General features: G+C 36.1%; 1 protein-coding gene across 3 annotated transcripts in view; it reads right to left on the reverse strand.

Annotated features, from left to right (window-relative positions):
* FAM184A (family with sequence similarity 184 member A) overlaps nt 1–27,063 on the reverse strand; it is a gene marked incomplete at both ends in the record, with an annotated part of 52,912 nt that overhangs the window by 21,465 nt on the left and 4,384 nt on the right. For all 3 annotated transcript variants that reach the window (XM_081997323.1, XM_081997322.1, XM_081997321.1), the window contains 6 exons: nt 13,282–13,432; nt 13,626–13,747; nt 15,339–15,500; nt 19,420–19,542; nt 22,854–23,051; nt 23,687–23,868. In XM_081997323.1, coding sequence (XP_081853449.1) covers nt 13,282–13,432; nt 13,626–13,747; nt 15,339–15,500; nt 19,420–19,542; nt 22,854–23,051; nt 23,687–23,868 — 938 coding nt within the window. The remainder of the gene's footprint in view (nt 1–13,281; nt 13,433–13,625; nt 13,748–15,338; nt 15,501–19,419; nt 19,543–22,853; nt 23,052–23,686; nt 23,869–27,063) is intronic.

Here is a 27,063-nt window from a genome sequence, read left to right on the forward strand (position 1 = left end):
ATCAGTGCAAACATGCCCTGTTCACAAGCTGTAAGTGCAAATCACTTACATTGCTGATAGATTTATGCAAAGCTTCACCGAGACAGTGCCGCTATGAAGAAAAGATCACAGGAATAAAGGGAAACATTCAGAAATCAACTAAGTAAAAGAAAAAGGGATAAGGAAGGGAGAGTAAAACATAGAACATTAATTATAATTTGATCAGAGAAAAATAAGTTGAAAACTTTCTGGAAAAATATATGAATACGGTGCTTTGACTTAGTGTTGAACGTGCAGGATAGCATTCTGTCTTCAACAGAATGTTAGATGTTACTATATGTTAGAATGTTAATGTTACTATCTACTCATATACTATGCAGCTGAACACATTTGAAATTATCCAACTGTTTTCTCTTCTCCTTTACAGCAAATAATTTTGGGAAGAAATCATTAAGCACACCAATTTGCATTACTATTAGAAAAGATGTTACATAAGGACTCAATAAACAATCAGCTGTCTCTCTGAAATACCACAAGCATGTTAAACACATAATATTAAAGATCAAATTTCACTGCTAATGGGCAGAAAATGAGTTTAGCCTGTAATGAAGACATATTTATATTAAAATACGTTTCTTTTTCTTAAAATTCAGAATAAGATGAGTACATATAAAGCTCTTCCTGAAAGTCTCCAGCAAAAAATGACTTAATGTACCACTTATACTAGTGTTGATTGCTAATGAAAAGCAAAAAACTAAACCATAATGCCAAGTAAACGTTCCATATTAAAGTGTTGATCATACAAATCATATACATCATTCATATATATACACATAAAAAAACGCCTGTGTGTTTACATATAAATAGGAATGGTGTAGATAGCTACACACACACGCACAATAGTCATCAGAAATGAAGTGAGATCAATTTCAAATCCAGCATGGCCAATTCCCCTTTTGGCACAGGTCAGTCGACAAGATGGCTTTCTCCAGGAGACAGCAGGTATTTTGACACCAGCTTGGAAGGCTATAGTTGAGAACTTTTAGATAATACTTTGTCAAAATATAAAAAGAATAAATTATTATTAATTTTCCCGACTCTATAAAAAGGCATAACATAAACATACATTACTGTGGAATATCCAAAATTATCTTAGTAAAATTGTAAGAGTTACAAGCAACAATTTTCTATGCAAAGGCATAACACTAAGAGGCATTTTATTCCAGCGGACAACACAACAGACTGGAATCTAACAGCTCCCGTTTCAACACTGGATTTTGACAGTGCCAATCTGAACAAATCCACATATTTTTTCCTGTGCTTCCTTTCCCATCTGCCTGGTTTGTTTAGGGGGTAAGCTGTTAAGAGAAGGAGTGATTTCTTGCTAAATAAATGTACAGTTTCTGGAACGTTTGGGACTTCATTTTGGTGGACATATCTAGGCACCACTGTAGTACAACTAAGAAATATTTAGATTTTACACCTGAAGCAGAGAGGTTAGTAATGTTCTACATTGAAAAGAAATTCCAAGTAAAAATACTTTGGGGAAGCTATATTCTGAGGTCTACCCTATTAAAAAGGCCATTTAAGAAGGTGAGAGTTGCCTCCTGCTGCTTGCAGAATAACAGATTTCTTTCACCAGGAAATTGGCCTTGCTTTGCTGTCAACCTATCTTATAACTAAAAGTACTAAGATGTGCTAACTATTTGAATACATGTGATTTCACCAAATTTAAAAGTTTTCCAGAGATCTGGAAAACAGGTAAAATTAAAATGAACTTTTGGTGAAGATTCTGCACTAAAACTCTCCATTTAAGTTCAATATTTAGATTTGTCACAGATTTCTTAGGCTACCTCAGATTTCCTGATTGTGAAATGAGTAACTGCACAGTAATTATCTTGTGCAAAAAACCCTAACTGTTAAATGCGCAGATCTTGTTGGCAAAAAGATCATCATGCACAGACTAAAAAAAAGTTATTTTTTAATAAAATTGAACTTATATACTTGGCATTTCTATGTGTTCTAAAAAGACACACAGCAACAATGAATATACAGTAAAAATAGCTTATTGATTTTTAACACAACTTGAAGTTTTGTACTTTATAAACCTGGAAGTACTTTATAACCTGGAAGTCTAAGTATTGTATCACTATTCGAAAGCATTTAATTACAGGACAGCTAGCTAAACATCAGTCCTGGAAAAAAGACTGGAAAAGATGATTTAAGAGTTGATCAAGAAAATCTTCAAGTGCAAAAATAAGACGATTTTCAGTCAACATAACAATAGAATAAAGCCTTGCTAAAGAAAACCTGATTTCTTGCTTTGACAACACTACAGACTTCAGCAATAAATGCTCCTGTACAGAAATCATGCTTAAGAGAATGCTTTAATGGTATTCAATTTATTATCACATGAGATTTTAATCAAAACATGTATGCTTATACAATATTACTGACGGATATTTTAAAAGATTAAAACTAACTTACTTTATCTCAAAAGCAGCTAGTGGTGAATTATCACTGAAATCAAACACGTGTTCACTTAGATTAATACTAAACCTGACCACAATTTATTATTTTCATTCTTTATTAGATAGTAAATAATTTTCATAAACCACATACATGATAGAAGAGTAAATTAGAATTATAGACTAGTCAATTGTTACGGGGGATGATTCTAACAAAATGTGTAGCAATGTAATCAGATGTAGCTCCATATTGAAAAGTATGCAGGACACATTCATAATGGAGAATACCAAAATAAGTCTAGTTGAAGTATTATTAAGAAATTCCATAAAAATTCAAAACATCCGCATGACTACTTCCACAATCTAAGGAAAAACTATGAGAATCAAAAACAATGCAGGCATAATTATTACTCTCTGTATTTCTATGATGGGGAGAAGTGATGAGGGGAAAAAAAAAAAAGGGAGAACATGAGTTTAACTATCACTGTATTTCTACATGTTGTAATTCAAGATTATTGGTTTGTGATATTATTATGATATGAAAGTCCCTTGTTCAATTCACTTTGAAATCAGGCTTCACAGATATAGTATGTACAAATGAATTAATCTGTTTCCTGGAAGTACAGGAACTTTTGAAAACACGTCTTTATTCAGTGTATATATAGATTAGCTATCCTGCTTTTACCTGAATTTGCTGTCTCATTTTTCAGTAGAAGTATTGTCTTTTCCACCCTCAGCATATGCAGAGCTAAGCCTCAGATGTAACCAGAGAACTTCCTCATGACCCAGAAGAAGAGCAAAGAGGTTGCTGCATCTTGAGAAGCCACTGATCATTGTGGGCTACTCAGCAGGACCAAAAGACCTTGCACACGATACATGGGGAAAGATTTGTATTCCCACCTCTATTTCAACACCCCTCCTAAAAGAGCAGAGTTTTTTTTAGTTGGGTCAATTTGTGTTGTAGTAAAGCATAGATTTAGAGATTTTAAACTATTCAAACTTTGGATTTGCTTACTGTAGTGAACAGTTGCTTGTGTTCCCATCATGACAACTGTCACAGCGGCCATACTCGGTGATCAAATGATGTCATTTTCTGCAAAAGGGGAATTTACTGCACCACTGACATTCATATTTTCATGTGGTTGCTCTGTTTCTTGCTGGATGTTAGCTTATTGGATGCAGGGAATTTCTCTCATTTAATTGTTTCTCTTGGCTAAAACTTACTTTCAATTAGACTACAGAGGCTTTGACACTGAATTTCAGCATCAGTCTTCATGTCACCAAAAGATCAGTTATGTAACACTTTTTCTCAGTGATATTTCAATGTCAAATTGTGTCAAGATCTGACTTTGGCATACCATTTACAGAATTTTAAAAATACTGCTTGCAACAGGAATTCTTGTGTAATACCCGAGATCCTAGCTGGGGAAGGTCCAACTTTATCTATTGTATCAAAGCAGACCTAGATTGCTATGCAGTCTTTGCCTCATTTGAAGAACAACCTCCAATAGATGCTGCTAACCTTTCTGAAGAAGAAAATCTATGTGCATCCATCAGATGTTATTAAAAGAAACTAGTTTCTGAGATGCTTATTGAAGAAGCTGAAGAACACGGCTGAACCTTCGGCATAAGTCCAATTCATCCAGCTAATAACAACCACCCCAAAACTCTCCCTCGAGATACATCTTTGGTTTGAAGAGAAAGACTGATTTGTCAGCAGATGTACCATCTCTGGCTGTGCAGTGCTTACGCGACAGATGACTCTGCAGAGATTTGGAAAGCAGCTGTTTCCTACTACAACGTTTTAGTACTTGTCTTGAGGCTTGTCACACGCTAGGAGTGGAAGCGCTGCAGCAAAGTTTTCCCTCTCTGACTGGTAAGAAAAAGCAGCATTTAGAGGCCCTTCCCTCTCTCTCAAAACCCAACAGTTCTCTACTGAGGAAAATGAAGTATATATAAGGTATTCTGAAATGTAGAGCTGCCTCTGGGATCTAACTGGTCACAATTTGCTCCTCTTTTTGTAGCAATGCTGAGTGAAGGTGCTGTGTCCTGGCTATCACAAGGTGGAGTACTTATCCTGTTGCTATAAAAAGATGGAGCTCTTCTCTTTTCTAGGAGTCTATCAAACTGATAGGCAAAATGCCTAGATATTTTGCCATAATTTTACCTGTTTGGATTTTGGATTTTATGCTTTTAATCTGACAAACTGCAGGTTCAATGGTCAGGGGAAAAAGAGGATCATTTGAACCTCTTGATAATTTTTGAATTCTTTTGAATGGTACTAGAGCTTCATTTCATTTTACTTATTTGTCATAATGCTGTCAGGATTTTAAAATTTATATATGCTTCTTGGCTAATCCTTCCTGGGGCACAGAGATATCAGTCAAGAGGAGCTTTTAATCTAGAATTTTATTCATCTGCTGAACTGCAAACAAATTTTGCCCCACCTAATAAGTTATGTCTCAATCCTCCCAGGGTCCACTCTTTTCACTGGTTTTGAACCTATGCAAAAGCTACTTGAGCAACTATCTTCCAGAGCAAAGAGGCTAAGGCTAACGTTTTAGTACTAGATTCTTGGCAGAGTCTTTATCTTATATTTAAGGGAAAAACATATATGGATTTAGGATTAAAATTTTATTTAGTGAACGGTGTTACTGCTGAATTTGTCTGAGATTACTATTCACCAGTTTTGGAAGTGTGAACTTAACCCCAAATATCAAATTAAACTTCTTTTCATCCATTGACAGGTAGAATTAAAAAGTCTTTCAGTCCCCTCCAGATTTACTAACTCAAACACTGCCAAACAAAAACTGGTAATATTAAGTTCCAATTAGAAGTTTATGATCAGATAGACAAGTTTCTTCAGATATGAAGATATCACAATCTCAAACATCAGGTTAGATGTATTTTTAAATTTAATTAAACACAAGACCATGAAAGAAGAAAAATTAAATTAAGAAGAAACTAAAAGAGAGATGTACTTGGCACTGGTGAGGCCGCACCTTGAATCCTGTGTTCAGTTTTGGGCCCCTCACTACAAGAAGGATGTTGAGGTGCTGGAGCGTGTCCAGAGAAGGGCAACAAAGCTGGTGAGGGGTCTGGAGAACAAGTATTATGAGGAGTGGCTGAGGGATCTGGGATTGTTTAGTCTGGAGAAGAGGAGGCTGAGGGGAGACCTTATCGCTCTCTACAACTACCTGAAAGGGGGTTGTGGTGACATGGGTGTTGATCTCTTCTCCCAAGTAACTAGTGACAGGATGAGAGGAAATGGTGTCAAGTTGCGCCAGGGGAGATTGGATATTAGGAAAAATTTTTTCACCGAGAGGGTGGTCGAGCATTGGAACAGGCTGCCCAAGGAGGTGGTGGAGTCACCATCTCTGGAGGTATTCAAAAAATGTGTGGATGTGGCGCTTCAGGACATGGTTTAGAGGACACGGTGGCGCTGGATTAATGGTTGGACATGATGATCTTGAAGGTCCTTTCCAACCTTAGTGATTCTGTGAAAAAGTCGTCTAGTGATACATTTATTCCTTCGCAGAGCAGCAAAGCTAACATTTGTTAGTATTCCTACTGTAGCCCACTGAGAATACTTTGAACACTCTGATTTGTTCTGTTGCTTTTGTTTGCCTGTATTGCTGAGTAGCTCTTAATTGTAAATGGTCTTTAATGAATTTCATCTGTTACATTCAGAATCTTTTAAAGAAAGAGTAAAATAATGAAGAGAGCTGAATACAGGCTGAATGGGCTCACCATAACTAAAAGCTCAGAAAAAGAGATAGTACAGTTGAATGTTAGGCATTTGTTTTCACGTTCAAGCATCAGACAAAACTACGATGATCAATGTGGTAGAAAAAGTGCACTAACCAATCTTCAGGATCACATCTCTGCACTGAACAGGGCGTCCAGAATAAGGGGGATTCTTCACTGAGAAGTACAGACAGTCATGAAACAGGCGGAAGCACCCTCAATAGATGGCCCTCCAAGGGCTGCAGTGACTCTGGCTTACATTATTATTCACATGCTCATGTACAATAGTTTTTGACTTGCTTAAAGCATGCGTTTCCCACTTAGAATACAGAAGTACTGATTCTTCTAAATCAGTGGTAAGTGGCAGGATGTATATGGAAACTGGATCTAGGCAGAAACTCCCAAAGCTCCCCTGATTCTCTGTGAGGCCCACAGGAGCTGCAGCACAGCCCCATGAAGACTACAGTTTTGAGAGCTGTAGTCACTTCTGAAAAGTTTCCAAAGAGCTGCAGAAAGCGGTGCCCCTTTTGTAAAACAACAAATATCTACAGATGAAACAAGAGACATAGAACCTTAACCTGAACTGCATTCCAGGTGCCCTCTGTTCTTTGCTCCCTCTTTGGTATGATTTTTCTTTTTATTCTTTCAGATTTCAGCATTTTAGATTTCTAAGTGCTTTTTAAATCTGGCCTAAAAACCTTTACCATCCACTAGGTGTCACGGTAGCCTTCCTAGCAGTATTGAATGACCACAGAGAATTAGGATGGAGAAGTTACTTGAAATTTACTTCCTCTCTGCTTCTGACAGACACACCTTTACACAGTGTGTTCAGGACAATATCAAGTGACAGCAAGCAGAGTAAAATGATTCTGTGCTGAAGGTTAATCTCCCTTCTTTCAGGAAGATGCTAGAGGGTATGTGCAAGCTATTTCTTAAGGAAATTTCCCGCATCCTTGTGATAGCAAATTTTCTAAAGCGAGGATTACCCAGGCTGTGGAACAGGCCAGTAATCCTTGTGCTGGGGAAAGAAAGCAGCGTTTCCCAATTCTGCTATGTGGATGCACATCAGCTCTGCAATAAGCACCTCCGCATAGGCAAATAAAGACCAGGCAATAACTGCCCGCCAGTAGAAGACTGGTCAACGGGCACTTACAGATGTGCACAGCGTTCTGACTTTCCTACAACACTCCACTTCATGAACAAGAGTATACTCAGCGGAGTTTGAAATTTTCTGAAAAGTACAATTTACCTAATGGCTACATGAGAAGGAAATATTTACATTTTGATATATTAATATTTTTGATAGTTTTAAAAGGGACACACCATCATAGAAACAAACTCTGAATAGGCAACTTCTACAATTTTTTCAAAAAAGGAGAGAATCTTTGCAGCAGAAAAAATAAACATCTACCAAAGCTTATGTAGTATACGTTTTCCATTCTCTCTCTCTCTCTCTGTACTACTTCTAGTATTTCCATTAGTAGCAGATAGTATCTTTGTGTGCGAAAAGTTGACAAAGTTAAAAAGAAGAATGTCACACTAATGCTTGGTCATGTAATAGTACAAAGCTACATAAGAATGGAAAAAAAAAAATCACACTGACAAAACATTTATTTTACTGGAACACATGTTTTCCTGAAAAACAAGGAAGATGGGAGAACCAATATTTGCTCAAATACAGAAAAGCCCATCCACAATCAGAATACTTGATTCAGTTTATAGAATGAAACATTTATCACAAGAAGAAATAGATAATAAGAATACACGTCTTAACCTGTACGTTTCAGTGCCCAGAATTTAAGGTTGTGCAACACAAGAGGCAGAAGACAGAACATGTTTATACTTTAAAAAACAAAATTCCTGCTATTTCGTCCATGGCTGGAGCCTTCTCAGCAGTAAAATGTTTGAGTAAAGCGTTAAAAGCCCATTACACAGCTAAGAGAAATGGAGAAGAGCTAGCATGTCTGAATTCACTACATATTTCATGAAGAAACTCGTACACGGAGTGATGTAGAAGTACTTACTACAATTCACAGGAAAAAAGGAAAAGCACTTCTTAATGTCTTCTAGAACCATTTTTCATATCAGAGATAAGAACTACACACTTGGTCTCTAGACAATGATCTAGTTAACCTACCACCCACATTTAACTGCAGATGATAAGTGATGCTTTGCAACTGGCAAGAATGTGTTTAAGCACTTAATCAGCTAAATAGCATTTTCTCTTAAGAGAATTATTTTACTCATAACAAAGCTGTACATAACAGTAATCCTACATGCATTCTATGAGGGACCACTTAGCATTACCGGCATAAAAGCAAAAAAGTTACCTTGCTTTATGCAAAGGCTAGATCTCACCTATCGAATATACAAATTTCTGCCTTCTCCTAGTTGTTGCACTTTAAAAAACCCAACAGCTTAGTAGTCTGTGTGGCCATAAATTTTTTGATTGAATACTGTTTTTTTCGAATTGTTGCCATTTATAACTGTGTCTCTTCATTCAGTTTTTCTGGCACCACTTAGCAGTACTCCAAAATGTGCATACTCTGCGTTGTATTTTTCTACAGTTAAGTAACTGTGTCACTTCACTCTGTTCATTTAAACCTGTTTTTTCAACACTTCGCTTACATAACCATTCCTAGACTTCAAGTCAGGTGCTACAAGTCTTAGCAGCTTGCTTTTAAATCACATCTGAGATGCATCAATACAGATTAGAAAATTATGTACCCATAGGAGTGAAAGTATATGATAACCTCACAAAGCAACACAGTGTTTTCCGTATTAAAAAATATGCTATTTTCACGATTTTGCACTGGACATTACATTGCCAAAAATAATACTTAAGTCCTTTAAATTTAAATTACATTGTCAAATACACATAATCTCACTCTTGTCTAGAAATAACTTAGCACACCCCCCTCCCCCCGATAAATAATGCATGTTCATTAGATATTTGTGGAATGTCTTATACTGCAACTTACTGATGAGTATTTAATTTCTGAATTCAACCTTTCTGAATAGCATTTATACAACTAAATGGTGAAGCTCTAGACACTTTCTCAACATAAACAGCACATGTAGTTGACATTTTCTGCCAAGTTCAGAGTTTACAAATGATTTAGCAGAGACCTTGCTCTTGTATAATATTGATAAATCGTATAGTACTGCTGCTATACACTAGACCAATGCTTCATGTGTAAAAATCTGAATTGCAGAAAAAGGAGTTGGATCTCTGCTCTCTTCCTAATCTTTACACAGGCTTCATGCCTTTCAAATGTCTTTTAAATACATCTTACCACTAATGAAGACTGGGCTGGGTGTAACAAATTCACAATTTTACACTCCCGTTGCAGTATCTCAGGCTGTTCTAGGTCAGCGCAGTTGAAAGAAGACAGATATGAATAGATATCCTTTTGATGAACTGAAATTTGAATTCTTCCCAACGCTGTTAACTTTCATATATCTATATATATGTATGTAACATTAGAAGAATGTCACTTTTGTCACTGTTTCCAGTCTGTTTAAACTTGACTGTGAACTCTCTAGGGTAGAGTCTTATTGCACATTTACAGATTGACACGCACAGTTCAGCTTATTTACAGTAGTTCCTGTAGTGTCAGACTAGGTAGGTCCATTGCAGTTTCCACTCAGAATAACATCATTCTGTATTAATACAACCAAAGTCTATAGTAATTTTTGCATTATGAAATGGATACCAAAAATCTTCCACACTCTCCCAGAATGAAGATACTACCTTTGGTTTTCTTCTGTGATGAAATGACTAAATATGTGGATGATGGCAGAGCAATGGATGTTTGTGACCTCAACTTCAGCAAGAATTTTAACACCCTTTATCAGATTGTATCACAATTCAGATGGGTGGGCTACCAGATGGATGAGAACTGGCTGGATTTATCAGGCAGAAAGGGTAGCAGTTAATGGTTCACTCTACCTGAAAGCTTGTTACAAGTAGGAGTCTGTTCCAGTACCTATTCATTTTAATATCTTTATCAATGATCTGGAGGAGATGACAGACAGTACCCTCACTAACCTTGTGGATGACACCAAACTGGGAGGAGTAGAAGGTGGAGCACAGCACAGTGGAAGGGACACAATACACTGAAAAGCAGGATTGCTATCCAGAGGGACCTGGGTTATAGGTATGGGACTGTAAGAACCTCACAAAATTCAACAGGGACAAGTGCAATGTCCTTTACACGGTATGGACTAAACCCCTGCACTGGTTCATACTTGGGTTACAGATCTGCTTCACATAACCTCATTAATGGTAGGCTGAACATGAATCAGCAGTGCAGCCTGGCAGCAATGAATGCCAGCAGCATACTGGGCTACAGTAACAATCAGCAGCTTGAGGATCGGGATTAGTCCCTTTGACTTGGCACTTGCCGCACATCATCTGGAGGGCACATTCTGTCTCCTCCTCCAGTTCATTCAGCTTTGGTTGCCACAGTAAAAGACAAACATTGATAAACTTCGAATCATAGAGTAGTTTGGGTTGGAAGGGACCCTTGAAAGTCATCTAGTCCAACCACCCTGCAATGAGCAGGGACATCTGCAACTAGATCAAGTTGCTCAGAGCCCCCTCCAACCTGACCTTGAATGTTTCCAGGGATGGGGCATCTACCACCTCTCTGGGCAACCTGTGCCAGGGTTTCACCACCCTCATTGTGAAAATTTTCTTCCTTAGATCTAGTCGAAAACTGCCGTTGTTTAGTTTAAAACCATTACCCCTTGTCCTATTTGCAACAGGTCCTGCTAAAAAGTCTGTCCCCATCTTTCTTATAAGCCCCCTTGAAGTACAGGAAGGCTGAAACAAGGTCTCCCTGGAGCCTTCTCTTCTGCAGGCTGAACAACCCCAGCTCTTTCAGCCTGCCCTTTATAGAAGGGGTGTTCCACCCCTCTGATCATTTTTGTGGCCCTCTTCTGGACCCACTCCAACAGGTCCGTGTCTTTGCTGTGCTGAGGGCTCCAGAACATGAACACCTTCAGCGAGGAGCTACCACCAAGATGGCTAGGACTGGAGCATATGTCCTGCTGAGGGAAGTAGGTTTGTTCAGTCTAAAGAGGAGAAAGCTTTGTGGGACTTAATAGCTTTCCAGTTCCTATGAGGTGGTTATGGAGAATGTGGACCCAACCTCATTACAGTGGTGCACAACAGAACAATGAGAGACAATCATCATACACTGAAACAGAAGAGGTTCTGTCTAAATATAAAGAAAAATCTCATTATGAGGATAATTAAGCACTAGAAGAGATTATTCAGAGAGGCTATGGAATCTTCATTCTTGGAGCTTATTCAAGATCTGACTGGGCAAAGCCCTAAACAACCTAGCTCAAACTCAGTGTTGACTGATTTGAGCAGGAGGTTGCACTAGATGACCTTCTGAGGTCTCTTCCAACCTAAGTAAGTCTATGATTCTATGCTTTGTCTCTGCAACTCTCAGAGGCTACCCTTTGTGTATTGCAGTCAGGAGAAACTTACTACAAACCCATTTCTCTAAGAGTTCAGTTGCCCATCTTGAACGCTATGGTCTGGAATTCTCTCCGCTCCAGGTCTCATGGATAAAATGTAGACTCTTACAGAGGGAAAGATTAATTCCCTGCCACCAACAATAACTTTTCGATCTTTACGAAATACCTATCCAACTCAAACACTAGTATGGAAAAGCAACAGCTGGATTAAAAGAAAAAAGTGAAGATTCCCATGGTTTATTTCCTTATTAGTCCTCTGAACACACATGCTGTTATGAAATGTTGCAGCTCTTTGGTACAGTAAAAGGAGTGGGGGGGAAAAAAAGCACCAACCATTTTGCATATGTAGACCATTTCCTATGCCTAGAAATTCTGTAGTAAAATTCTTATTATTACAGTTAGTTTCCTGAGCTTTCCAATTCCAAAATACAGGAAAAAAATATTAATTTGCAACATACTAATTTTCAATTATGAAACTGTAGGTTAGATTTATTACGGTATTTTTAAATGGTAGAGATATGTCAAGTATTTTAAAAGTATGTTAAAATTACAGAAAGTTTATCATATTCCTTTCACTTTGTACTTTCCTAGAGAAAATGCTATTTAGAAGTAGAAGAGAGTAAATGAAGCTTTGCTAAAGGCAGTAAGTGAAACTTAAAACCAAATGAGTTCAAGTCTTATTACATTCATGTTGTAAAAAGTAACAGACCAAGAACTTTGAAAGCCTCCAGCTTTTATGAGTCTAAGTCACAAGATTTTACAAGCTTAAATTTCTTTGCCAGCAAAATACAGTGTTATGTGTTCCTCTAAGAAGCTATATAATCAAGTGCATGTTCAGTTATTAGGCTTCTCAAATTAGACAGCAAATTAAAAGCCGTCCCACAATAACATCCTGAAATCGTGGTCATTTAATGAGTTCCAAAATCTGTTTCTCTTACTTTAAATCATATTTGTTCATTATCAGCTATTCTTTCAAACTGTAGTCAATAAAACTTGTTCTATAGCATTTATGGTTTGGAAGAAGTACAAAGCAAGTATTTTCTGTGAATTATCTAACATAACTGAGTTTATAGATGTGAGTTGCAATTAAAAGCTCAGTATTTATAAAAAATTATCCCAAAATAATGTTCAAAATCACTTAAGAGAAGACATAGCTATAATAAATGTGTTGCAGAAACTAAGGGATATTTTGACTTTTCAGTGACTTGTACAATATCATTATTCTAAAGATAAGGGATACTGCCAAGTCCAAACAATTAGCATCGATAAATATTTACAGGTGAGCAGACAGAGAATCAAAAAAAAAAATATCTTACAGCAAAGAGGTGAGACAGTCAACACCCTCTCACTCCCCAAAATAAAGCCTGTAAAAGGTTTTATTCACATTTAGCATAAACAAAAACAGTCATATAATTTTAAGGTATCTTCATATATTACTCAAAAAGTTTGATAATAATTAGGTTTAAAAAGCATTAGGTTAACCAATTCCATTTCAAAGACAAATGTCGCAACTAATTTAATATAGTTAATTGGTAATAAACCACCAGCAACTAAACTGTAACGGCCTTCCAATTCTCAAAGAGACCATAGTTACCTGGTCTAAAAGATCTTCAACTTTTTTTTGCCATCCATCCCTTGCTGCATTTTTTTCACGTTCCTTCAGCTGCAACAGCTGAGTCATGGCTGCCTTCTTATCCTCTTCATGCTGAAGTCTCAGCTCTTCACGAAGCTTATTACATTCCTGTCTAAAAGCAAAGATCAAATAACTAAAATGCAGTGGACCTTGTGCAAGAAGTGAAAAAGAATTAAGAACTCAGTGATAATTGGAAAAGCTTAGATAATAACAACTTAAATGTAAAATAAAGGGGGTTGTTATTACGTTTGTATGTAATACATACTTCATTTCTTATTTAAAGAATAATAAAAAATAATGCTTGCCGAAGATTTTCCGTCCATTTTATTTCCAAGTCACGAGCCATTCTGTCAACTTTGAACTTTTCCTCTTCTCTCATAGCAGCAATCATTACCTCATGCTGTTGCCTCTCCTGATCGAGTTCTCCCTGCAAACACAAACTTCACAGTAGAGACTGATCAGCAGCAAAAAAGATTTCAAACCTTAATGAACACATTTATAACAAAAATGTCAGTTATAACTGGCTCATAAAACTTAAACTATAACTTTTTCAGTGTGTAATTCCTAATTACACACAATTAATGCCTATATATCTGCTGTTATTTCTTACTAATAACAGAATTCTGCATTCCTATAAAAAGCAGCTTTCCAGTAAGTCATTCTGGAAGTAATCTTTTCAAATACTGTTACACTGAATCACAGAATAATTTATATTGGAAAGAACCTTAAGAGGTTATCAAGTCCTGTTCAGTGAAGGACTAACTTCAGAATTAGAGCAAGTTGCTTAGGTTCTTGTGAAGCATACTTTGGACATTTTTTCTTCTTCCTTTTTAAAAAAAAATAAAAAAATCAGCAAATATTCATTATTTGAATTTCAAAGCTTGTGCTATTTGATACTTCTTTCTGTTTCTGGATTGGACTAACCTGGTAGAAACAGACTTTGAGTCTGAACACAGAAAATATTTTCAAATGCATGTAAATTTCTGTTCAAATTTTACCATACTAGAAAAGTATTAGGTACTACCTAGAATTCATACTTACATTATTTTTTTTCAGCAGTGCTTGCTTCATTCATGAGAAACAAACACGGGCATCGAAATTAAAGTCAAGACTTTTTAAAGTGAAAAGTTTTCTGTAGGATTTTTTCATTTATATATTTTAAAATCTGTTAAGATAAATGTTATTGCCAGTAACCTGCTAAATATGAATATTTAAATGTTATAATAGGTGAAGAGAGAAGAATGCAGTAGTTCATATGGACCCTTAAGAGAAATTATGAAAAATGCAGAGGAAGTTAAAAACTGTAATAGGGTTCACATCTAATGACCATAGCTGAAAGAAATTAAAAAAAAACCAACAAGAAAACAACAATCCTGGTTTCAGGCTGTTTTTGTTAAGAAAATAACACCAGTACAATAACAGATTAAGGGAATTTTTTTTTTTTTATGTTTGCTGCTCTACATCAAATATTGCTGTGATCTTGTAAATGTATATTGTTTATTGAGGAAAGAAAAAGGAAAGTTTACACTTTAGTATTAAAGTTGATGAGCTATTGACAGATTAACTGCCAGTTCCAGTTTCATCCAAGCCAACTAATATGGCAATATATTTGTGCTTAGACAAATTAATTGCTTTGATTTTATAAGTGGTCACATTTTCTGGATGACAGTCTGCTATCTTTCAAGATATCATAGCATATGTCTTTAAACTATTCTCAAGCATCTTCTGAAATTCTCAATTTGAGCCTGAAATAAAGACTGTCTATTATTTGAGGAAAACATGGTATGCATGCATACTAGGGGTGGAGGGGAGGACATGACGACAGACGGGGATGGACAACAGGAAAGAAAAAAAGGTTTCAACGAATTCTAGAGCTAGTAAGAAATCTCTCTTTTAACGAAGCCGTATGAAGCTCCTTCAATAATAAGTACACTATAATACTTCGTGCCATTTTAAAAACTAGACCAAAATCACTGTGACTGTACTTTGCACAATTTATTCTCCAACATTATGGTTACCTCAACACTATACAATGAATCTGTGGTCTCTCGCAGCCTTGCTCTAGTTAATTCTAGTTCTTTCTGGAGTATTTCCTGAGTTTCTTGAAGACTGGAGATATGTCCTTCTGCAGTACCAAGTCCTTGTTCACTTTTTCGTACTAGGTCTTGCAGACGACACACCTATAACATAAAAAAAGTAATTTACATAATTATTACTAATGGCAGCCAAGTCATCCTGGTTTAATTTTCTTGCAGTGATTTCCAGTTCCAACCTAAATGAACTTATTTGCACAGCCTGTTCTTCTTATATTAAAGTATATAAACACTTCATGTTTCTGCATTAAAAGGCAAATTCCTGTAATATAAAATCAAACAAAGATTCAATTAATGGATTTTAACAAGAAAAAAATCCAACCTATGTTCGAAGCATTTTCCAAGGAAAGAGGTTACATGAAGGTTTTGAAATTACCTGCAATTTTACTGTGTGAAAGAATGTTTTGTGCTAATTAGAATCAGAATAACCACTATTTCAACATACATAAACTCTAATGGATAAATTCACTGCTGCTAGAGTATACATTTCTCTCTCTTCAGATTGCTACCTGTCAATAAATTAGGCTGTTTAAAGCTCAGTCTAATATCTGTAGACGATAATGTGGTTATTTCCCTAACTGCTATGTAACAATACACACTTTTGTCTGCCTGTTTGTGCCTCAGTGCCCCATCTGTAAAATGATGATAGCAACTACTTTGCTTCAGGAAAGAATATTAGAGATTGAACATTTTTCACCAGCTATAGGAAAGGAAAAAACTTTTAAAATATGTAGGCTGGAAAAACAGAATAATGGGAGGCAGGAGGGACCAAAGAACAGCAGCTAGTGAGAAATGAAGTTTTTGCAGAAGTAATAGTCTATACCCTTGCTTTTGTATGTTGAGATAAATTCATTCACAAAGGGACAAATGTCTCAAAAAAGACTAACCTTTGTTTTGCTGGTACGAACAGGTAACAATGTTTGTTAGCATAATTATATGCAAGTACTGTTAGCGAAGATACACACACACACAATCCCCTGTACCACCCCCCGAACTCTCCCCCCCTGTAACCAACCCATGGAGTGCTTAAAGAGAGGGACTCATCCTTTCCTCTCAGCAAGGAATCCCAAATTTATTTGGCATGGCAGATCTCAGAGAAAACCAAATGTAATCTTGAGCACTTGTCTCTGTGGTCCTTTGCATCATATGCAAACAATCAGCAATTCTCTACAAAGCACTACTACCTATAGGAGGATCCCTGCATGAAAAACTGCCCATAAAACTGTATTTGTATAATCGAAGTGCACCACTGTCTATGTACCTGGTAGTAGCACACCACGTGCATGAAACATGAACAACAGCCCTGTAGATCTAAAGGATATGGAAACATTATGCAGGAATGTCACTCATCAGGCTTAGGTCTATTCTACTGATGACAAAACAATGCTAGAGGCTGTTTAAAATGATCCTTAGTAATATTATCGGAAATCCTTTGCATAGAGATGGCCAGTCCTTAAACTACTGTGTCAAGTGACACAAACAAAGAGTCTTTCTAGCAGATCTTGGCTGATCTACAGTGAAAGGAAGCAAATCTATAGAGTAAACAGCCAGCTTCATCCCAAGATACATATGAACAAGTTAATATCCTGACTTAACCAGAACTTGCAAAAAAAAAAAAATCTCTGGCAAGTATTTAAGATTACACTGTTCTTAAATAGCTTGGTACTACTGAAGCATTGAACCTAATGAAGGTTGAATCTTCCTCACCATTTAGCTAAGATACTTGCTGTCAAAAAGTCTGAAGAAAAGTAAGAAAAAGAAAGGGAATGAAAAAGAATGAGAAAAGATGATGGCATAGGCTCAAAACCAGCTTTCTCAGCAGGGAGGTTAGAACTAAGCTAACATCCTGCAGAAAGTAATAAATATATGCCTACTGTTAAATGACGTCTGTAGCATAGAACAAAACAAACAACAGTAGCAGCAAACAGAAGCAGCAGTAGAAAGGTAAGAGCTAAGCTAAAGATGTGTCAGAAATTTCACAGGGCAGTTTCTTCTTCTGACTCTTGTCAGATGTCAATAGACATCTAAGAATAAGCTGTGGTTGCAAATAAAGTACTTTTCTCATGTGCTTAAGATAAACATAGTAATAAAATAAAACTTATTCCCTCTGTACTGCATGGAGTGGATTTACAGACCACCCCAAATTTATTGCCTGTACACTTTCTCTCAATATGCAAAATACACTTTATTATATTTGTCCTGGCATAAGAACCCATATAAGCTCAATTACTTAATAGCAGCTGGCCCTAACTCCCTATTTTAGTTTATGTTAGTTACCTATTCCTTAGCTGTGCCGCTGTTTCCTTAATTCAGTATGCTGATGAATTTTCCAAGCTTGAACTTGACAACAGTTAGATAGTGAAAACTCATTCTTAAAACATTAGAAGTTATTTCCTTCGAAGAAGGAGCAAGTTTATTACTCATAAATCCAAGAGAAGTTGATAAAGAATAACTAAATTAAAACCTACAGTGTTGAATGACAATAAACGACAACAGTGATCTCCTCAGATCTAATCCAGCAACAAGGAAAGTTAACATACAACAGAGAAGTTAAAGGCAAAAAGAAATAACGAAACTTTCGGTAATTTTGAAAGGAAAAATAAACCTGTGAATGATTTTGTTAACATATATAACAAATACAACACATTTTCATTCATTCGAATGTAAATAAGCATAGTGTTAAAAGAGCAAGAGCAGCTCCACCTCCAATTCACACCTTCTCCAAGGTCTGAAGCACTGGCAAAGGCACTCACAAGTATCAGAAGGAAGTACAGTCTCCTGTTTAACAGGTACTCACAATTGACTGATCAGCAGTGCTGCTGTGCTCTAAAGACTGTAGGTTCAACTACTTTGGTAATATTTATTATCTGTATGTATATACACACACACTCCCCTAATGGGTACTAGTCTGAAAGTATATATTAATACATTCAATATATATAGTTATATAATATAAAGTATATATTCAGTATATATACTTCAACATATATTCAATACATTAACATATATATTAATAAAACTATGCACTGATATATTAATTAATAATATAGGCAACATATTAACATATGAGACTATATAGTTCAATATAATACTAATTTAATATATACTTTCAGAAGGGCAATCTTTCCCATTTATTAAAAACAAGCAATTTTGTTCTAAAGCAAGTTTAATGTCTATGCAAGTTGCAAGCCACCAGAATTAGACAAACACCTATACAAGTTCTGGAGGTGGCAGTATGGAAAATGGTAATGAAAAGTACCATTGCAGAAGAGTACTTAAATTCGTGCTTAAGTCTGTCTTAAAGCACACACTGAAATCATAGGTATGGCCTGTTGAACAATGAGGCTGATGAATTATTTTCTTGAAACAAGGCAAAAGTTACAGACAAGACTGGATTGATGTTTTTGATATCAGTAAGAATATATTTGTAGTTTAAAAATACTATATTATGAAAAGGTGGTGATTTCAAACTCAAAAATTTAAAACTGTATTGAGATACGATACATTTAACGTTGATTGCATATATCAAATTGCAAATAATTTGGGTCTTACTATAAGTAAGTATTTCATCGTAACTTTTGATAGAAATATATGAAGATCATCTGCAAGTCATGAAGCTGACCAGACGTTAGAATTACAATATGTTAATTGTAAACAAATATGGGTTTAAATACAGTTAATTTTCCTTCTGTCTCCTGACACATTTTGTGTAGAGGTCTGTGTACCTAACAAGAAAATAAGCAGAGTAAAAACAAGAAAGGCTGTTTATGTCAACTATTTTGTACCTCAATCTCTTTTGCTTTGTTAATTTTTTAAAGGACAATAAAATCAGTGCTCAGAAGCCATCATGTTTGAAGAATACTCCACTTCAAACAGAAATAAGGCACTAAACAGACTAAACAGTGTAGTCCTAGTTCTGTACTGGACTCTAAGCACGAGATCATTATTGAGGAGATGTGGTCTAGTGCACAGGACCATTAGCTGATACAATTAAGTTAACCCTTGCCTCCTGGTTGGCAGAAGTCAGTTTTGTTGTCAGCTCTTCCTTTAGGTTTTCCAACTGCTGTCGGAGCTGATTCTTATCATCCTCCAAATGCAGTTTCTCCTTCTCAAACTGCTGCTCCAGCTCCTTCAGAAACAAGAAGGGTGGAAGAAACATTAAATACTTGCCATATGGTCATCGCAAAGTACAGGTGCACCACATCAAAATTATTCCTCCTGGTGTAAATATTCCTGATCTCAACCAAGAATCGTCCTTTCCTTAAAGTGTTAAAACATGAACATTTAGTTCCTTTTACAATAGATGCCTTAGTTTTTCAGTTCATTTTCTAATCTAACATGCTTTATTAATCACAGAATAAAGACAAACAGGACTTTCTGCTCAACTACTAGTTTCACTTTGCACTTAATTATCAAAATCATTAAAAAGTATCTACTGTATCTACTTTCATAGTTTTTCAATCTGAGTTGACAGAATGCAGAAGTTTTCATGTTTTATAAAATTACACTGATAATATCCTTATCCTTTAGCCTTTACCCACCTATCTCCTACACATAATCCCCACAGAATATAGTAAATCTTAAAATCCAGACTGAGATTTGGGAAGTTTTTCAAGGCTGTTAGAATAAACAAAAAAAGCCTTACACCGTATCTATGAACTTTATGTAGAACTAAAAGAAATCAACAATTAGTCTTCAAGTTCAACTATGTGGAAAGAAGCAAATAACACCTCCATTTTCATTCAATCTCTGTGGAGTAATAGCCAAATTCTGAAAACAACTCTGTTGGATGAATTCTATTTCTCTTACATGAGCCTATGTTGTATACGTATTTGTTAGAAACTTTTTTCTTTTTTTTAAGGAAAACTATAAATTTATGCTTCAGCTTTATTAATATTCAGCATATATTTTCAGAGGAACAATTTCTGTCACAAAATACTTAACATGAAATATTAAAACAAAGAGCTTTATTATATATTTCAGTGGCATATACTATGTAATTTATCATACCACAAAGTCTTATTGAAGAAAATTAAGGTTGCCAACTAAGGTGCTCCAGAGTCAGGTAATACAAGATTTCAAGGTTTTCCACGTAGTTAGAGAGGCTCCTTTATTAAGTCCCTCCTAGGGGTGCAGCTGTAATGCAAAGCTTAGCATTGATTCAGTGCCTCTGTGTAGCCCTGCGCTCAGAGTTCTGAGAAACCAGTAATATGTCAGAAACAGCTATGAAAATACATAGACCAGAGCCATGCATGAAACAAAAAGTACAACTGTAGGCACTGGTAAGAGTGTGGAGACAAAGAGACTTAAGTGCTGAAGAATTCAAGAGGAAAAAGGCTGTCACAAAAAGGTATAAAACTCTAAGCAAAACTGGGGAGGTGGAAGACAGCAACTTAGTGTCATCTATTTCATTCCCAGAAGTAACAGAGGCCAACCCTTCCTCATCTGAAAACAGAGACTCCTCAAGTGTTTTGCTGGAGGCGGTAAACATATTAAGCTTAGTAGATTGTTACTTCTAGCACTCCATGAGGGTGTGCAATAGGCAATAAACAATTTGTGTACAAACTGCTTGCACAGTCTCTTTGTTTGTGGTAGAAGTTGGACAGAGCAACAAAAGAGAGGGTTACACTTTCAATAGTACGTTGCTATACAACATAGCTCAACCAGTGCATGTTTTCTTCACTGGGCCCAGATCAATCACCACGTGGGACAAATGATGGTTGCTAAATGAGACTTGCTCAATTTTTCTTCTTCGCACTGTGAAATCTGCTGTCTGCAAAATTTCACTAGGGCTGTTCAGAGCCTATTCTGATAACTGAGTAATCAGTTCTTTTATGATACTTGTCAGTACAGCTGTGCAGGACTGCAAAATTATTAGCAGCTCTATTTTCATAATCCTCCTATGAACTGATGTCATTTTTACAGCTCATTTTATACATGGAAGAGTTGAAGCAAAGAGATATATATTTAAGCCATCTCTTGAGTCCTATGCTCATTCTTTAGAATTCTCTTCTGTTCCATTTTTTCCCCAAAGATTTCCAAACCCCAGATGTCTTTCCCAGTCTTCCAGTCCCAATAAATCCTCCTGTCCTCCTTTCCAAGGCTCCTTGTACCATGCTTCTTCCTCATACTACATTTGACTCTTCACATTTCTGACTGCTTCTTCCTTGAATTCCTCAAGCAACACAACATGTGCTTAGCGAGACAGGTTTGAGAGAGACAGTACACTGATTAAGTAATTTACTAAGATCTTGACCCTGACACCTTTTCATAGTGAATTTTCCCTACCTACATTTTCACATTTCTCACATTTATAGAGGTGTTCCCTATTTTAACTAATGTTATGATTTAGGAACAAACATTTCATGATATCCTTTGTTTTATTATCTACACTATTTTAAAAACAAACAAAAGAAAACAAAACAAAAAAAGAACCCCACATCTCACTAGAGTACAATAAAAAAATTCCCAGAAACTCTTAAGAGACTTTGTTTTAATAATAGGCACGGTTAAAGTAACAAAGAAAGTAAACCTGAAAGATCAGAGGCATGTATGACTCAGAACTACTTCCATTACTGGGAGACGCGGAAAAAAAAAAAAAACTTTGGAATTTATTCAAAATAAAACTAAGAAGCAACACACTAGTAAAAAAATTAAATAAAAATTAAAAAAAAAAAAAAAATCAGTCCAAGATGCACATCACTAACTACAATTGTGTTTCTTGGTATATTTCCTGTGAACACACCAGAGGAGCATAACAAAGCCTTAAATTAAAAAATTGTATTTATCCTGTATTTACTTTATAAGGCAAAATTTGTGTACGATGTAGATACAATCAGATTAGGAAATAATAATTCAAAATTGGTCCTCTCATTTATCCCAACAAAGAAAAGGCCAGTTTTGTGAAATAAAAAAGCCCTTCAGTTTCAGGATTCCAGTCAAAGGTAAATGAATCGTCAATATACAGGTTTATGATGCAAGTTAGGAACAGCTGTTGTCATCTTCTGAGTGTATATACAGTCAAGTACTAATATAATATCTTTTCATAATTCAGGACTGTTTATGAAAATTTTAAATAAATATTGGCATAACATAATCTTTCAACTGCTTCAGAAGAGCTGTTCTTGAGTGACGTACCAACCTTTCTGAATATGGGTCACAAAAGCTGGAAAAACACACCTACTATACTTGAAAAGAAAGTTGTATTGAGTTGAGAATTTCTCTTTTCTCTGCAGAAAAGTGACAGCACAAATGCTTTTTTTTTTTTGCGATATATATATTATTCTGATAAAGGCTAAGCAGTTTCTTCAGAGAGGCACAGCAGATCTACAGGTAACTCCAAATAAAACTTGCCGTATAACAAAACCATGCAGTACAAGGTTCAAACTCTAAAATTTGCTTTTTGTAATATGTTTGATTATTAAGAAAACAGAAACCTACCATCTGCAGTTTTTTCTTATCCTTATTAGCATTACTGTGTGCAGCCTCAATTGCAGTATGATGTTTCCACGCCAATTCTTCTAAGGTCTTGGAATGAGCCTCCTTTAATTGTACAGCCTCTCCTTCCAGTCTTGCCTGCAATTTTACCAGCTCCTTCTCATAATATTCACGTTGTGTCTCCCTTGCTTCATTTACTTTCTATAAAAGAAAAAGAAAATTATTTCTATTAAATGGTAAAATCTGAAAAGAAGGAAAAAATACAAAAACATTACTGGTGACACAAATCTACAAAAATTAACTTCCATGGAAAACAAACGGAGCAAACACTGAGCACTGACTAAATAATGCAATAACCAAAAAGGTAGTTTCAATATATCCATGCAAAGCAATATAGCTATATTAAAATTTATTTGTTGCTTTATTTAATCTGGGGAAACAGCAATCAGGTATCAAGCCTATTGAAAATACTGAACTGAAATTTTCTAACAAGTTCAGCACATTTTCAGAGAATGGCTTTTTTAACTCTTCTTTAACCATTTCACCTTTCTCCTTACTGAGACACTTTAGGTACTAGACATGTACGCACAAGGTCATAAATTAAATAAAATTGTTAAAAGATGTCCAAAGTAGTCTGAACATCATCTAATCTAACTTCCCTTTACTCTCACTTTACACTCTACATTAGTCATTGCTTGTTGCTACTTGGAACATACTGCTATTGGTCCTAGTCCAGTCATATCAAACAAAAAGTAAAACATAATCAAGGTGGGCTCTTTTTTTCTGAGAATTCTGTCTTATGTTTTTATTCAACTAAAGACAATAAGCTGTTTAACCTTCTCCAAGGCCAGAATTTGCTGCCTTTGTCGCTCATCCAGACTTTGTGTTTTGCTTTGTAATAAGTTTCTTTCCTCTTCCAGTTGGGATAGTTTTTCTTTTAATCTAGACTTTTCTGATTCCAAATCTCTGATTGTAACTTCTTGAGTCATTTGAGTAGCTTGAAGCATTCCAATGTGACCTAAAAACAAAACAGCTCTTTAAAACCTCACAGCATTGGTTTCACATAATTGAAGTACACATTCAGACTTCAGTGATTTCTACAAGTACAGCTCTAGTGGAAGCTTTCATATGGATCTCCATTATCTTCACAGCAATGCTTACCTTCCCCTCCACTTCTCCCTTTTTTAGTTTTATTGTTAAATGTCCAACAACAGTATAGTGCTTCGTGCTGGGGCTCCTTTAGTTTCAATTTTCCTGGTTCAAAGTTGCATATTGACTCCAAGAGAAAGCAGAGGTAGGCAATAAAATGAACACAGACAGTCTATCTTGAAGAACTTACCCCATCTAAACCCACACACATTTTTACCCACAATAAAGCTACACAACAGAAAGCAGAACATTGAAGTCTAATGGTAAAGGTGTTACTGTTTTATCAAACTCAGAATTTAACCAGCATACAAGGTATAGCAGCTAAAGCTATGTAAAACTTCTGGAATTATGACTAAAAGATGTAACAGAACTCATTCTCTCCATAGTAAAATATGATCTAAATCCTTGCAGGTTGGAGGCCTGCTTTTAATTTCTTTATAAATATATATTAAAAAAAAAAATCTACAAAGCTAGACAGTATAATCATCTGTCCTTCAAATCATGTGTAGAAAAAGATTTATGACTTCAGAAATTGTGTCCTTGTTGTTCTGAATTTATATCTGTATTATTGAAAATATTACTACTAGGTAACTGACTAAAGCAGTGAAACTCTTGTTATTCTGGGAAAGGCTTAGGAAGGGATAGAAGACTCTTTTGGAAAAGAGGATACTCCTAGGTTTGTTTCAATTGAACAACTGAGAGGATGCTTCTAAGTTTGTTCAACTGACAGACAAGAAATGGGATATTTTCCTATTATTTTAACATCTTTATAGATGCATCATGAAGTCATACCTAGGCTGACATTCCATGTTTGAATGGATTCTTTTAATAGAAACACCCTATTACCCTTTTTCATAAATTGCATGACCTAGACATGTTTGAAAAATGTCTTTTAAAAATTAGCATATGATAAAATGACGTGGTAACTAAACAGACTTTCAAGGATTATACAGAGGTCCTTAACAGTTTCACATAAAGAAATCATCCAGGTAAAAAATTTATTCTGAGTAAATAATTTCTATTATTTTTGTAGTCACAACTTCTAGGAGAGACTTTCCCCCCATCCCATTTTATTATAACATTCAAAAATGACAGATTAGTTGAGTTTTAATGACAGAGTATTGCTTTTAAATTTAAGTTACTAAGAAATAGCTAAGAAGGTTGATTGTGCATCACTATTTCTCACAAGACAAAACCACTGAGCCCCCAGATTCATTTCCATCTGTGCGTAAAGCAAGACATGAGCCAAAAAAGAAACAGTTCTAGCCTTTGTTGCCTGCAGGCACTGATGTGAAGGGAAGGACAGTGGGCTACATAATGGACTTTGGCCATGAAAAATGCTTCAAAATTATTAGTATTTTTATAAGCAAGGCACATCTCTAATTGTACTAAACCCTGAAGAATTCTGAGGGTCATTTTGGCATTTTTGTTTCATAAAACTAAAAACTGAAGAGAAAAACTTAAGATAATGCGTACACTTAACTTCTGTAACATTTCAAAAACTACCTTGTTTCAAGAGTTCAGCCATTTAAGAAACGTATTTGCAAACCCGGAATTTAGAATATAACAAGGAGAAAAATTGTAGAAGAATTTCAATTTTGTCAGGAAGTATTATGCACTGCATATTTTCTTGTAACCACACACGCACACACTGAGCTAGAGCTTTTGTCCCAGCAATACCAACACATAATACAGGTTTCCCATTCCTCATGCTCTACACAGAAAGTATGAAACACAGCAGCTTCCCTTCAGGTTTGGAATCTCATGATAAACAGAAGAATATATTAATTTCCCATAATAGACTTAATACAGCATTCTCAAATTGCAAAACAGTGAGTAAACATTTTGTATGATAATTAAGCATGAGAACACTGGCATGGGTTGCTCAGAAAGGTGGTAGATGCCCCATCCTCAGAAACATTCAAGGTCAGGTTAGATGGGACTCTGAACAACCTGATCTAGTTAAAGATGTCCCTGCTCATTGCAGGGGTTTTGGACTAGATTACCTTTAATCAACCCTTCTGACCCAAACTATTCTATGATTCTATGAATTTAGTTTCTTTGGGGCAGGACTTTTGGCTTCCAAGTGCGAGCTGAAATTCAAAGGAGATGGCAGTGGGCCAGTGTCAGAAACCATTTCCAAACATGCTTGTAATCAATTATATCCCATGGTAAAGGCTTGGTGGCACCACTGTGAACAGGGCTCCTGGTTCTTGTTGCCCAGCAATGTGCTGTAAAGCACAGATGTACTACTGACAGTGCCACTGAGCTCAGTAACAGCATGGACACACCAGAATTTCTGGTAAAGTTTAAAACCTTGGTGCCAGAGAAGACCAGTGCTGTACTCATAGTCTAGTTGACTCCATGCCATCAGAAATATGGAAAAACAGCCTGGGTATTTAAGTTTGTTTCCACTAAATCTGGGGCTGGCTGCTGAATCCTTCCCATGCATCTGCCTAGGGAAATAAACAGCAATGGTCAAGGAGTGTATGGGAACAGGTGGGTTTTTTTCCCCCCGGCAGTCTCAGGTCATGAATGTTTCTGAGTGCCTAACGTATAGCTTTTTGAAGAGTCAGATTCCCATTTGAGAGTCATGATTTCAGATGCTCTTAGCAGGAAGCCCATTCATTTTTGCTATTTACATGCAGTAGGACCTCACAGTCTTGGGTCCCTGCTGGCCTCTATATTGTCCAAACATATAGTCTAGACTATTCCTAGCCTTTACCTTAGCTAGCCCATCTATGCCACTTGTCTGAGGTGTGAAGCTCTCCAAGGCAGCAGACACACTCAGTCCATCTGTAGGAACTGCTTAATTATTTAAAGGACAGAAATAAAGCCTTGATACAGGCCATGTTCACATACACAATTTGAGGGCTATGCCACATGTAGCCATCTGCAATAGTAAACTATTACTGTAATAGCAAATATAGTATTATATATAATATAAATCGTAAACTATTACAGCATTAGCAGGTTAACACTGTGAAGTGTTTTCTGGCCCTAAGGCCAACTGGCACAGTCTGGCAACATCCCAGCCTTCAAAACAAGTTGATCTTATTCAAAC

Source organism: Phaethon aethereus (genome assembly GCF_964289735.1).
Source record: "Phaethon aethereus genome assembly, chromosome: 3".
NCBI classification, from domain to species: Eukaryota; Metazoa; Chordata; class Aves; order Phaethontiformes; family Phaethontidae; genus Phaethon; species Phaethon aethereus.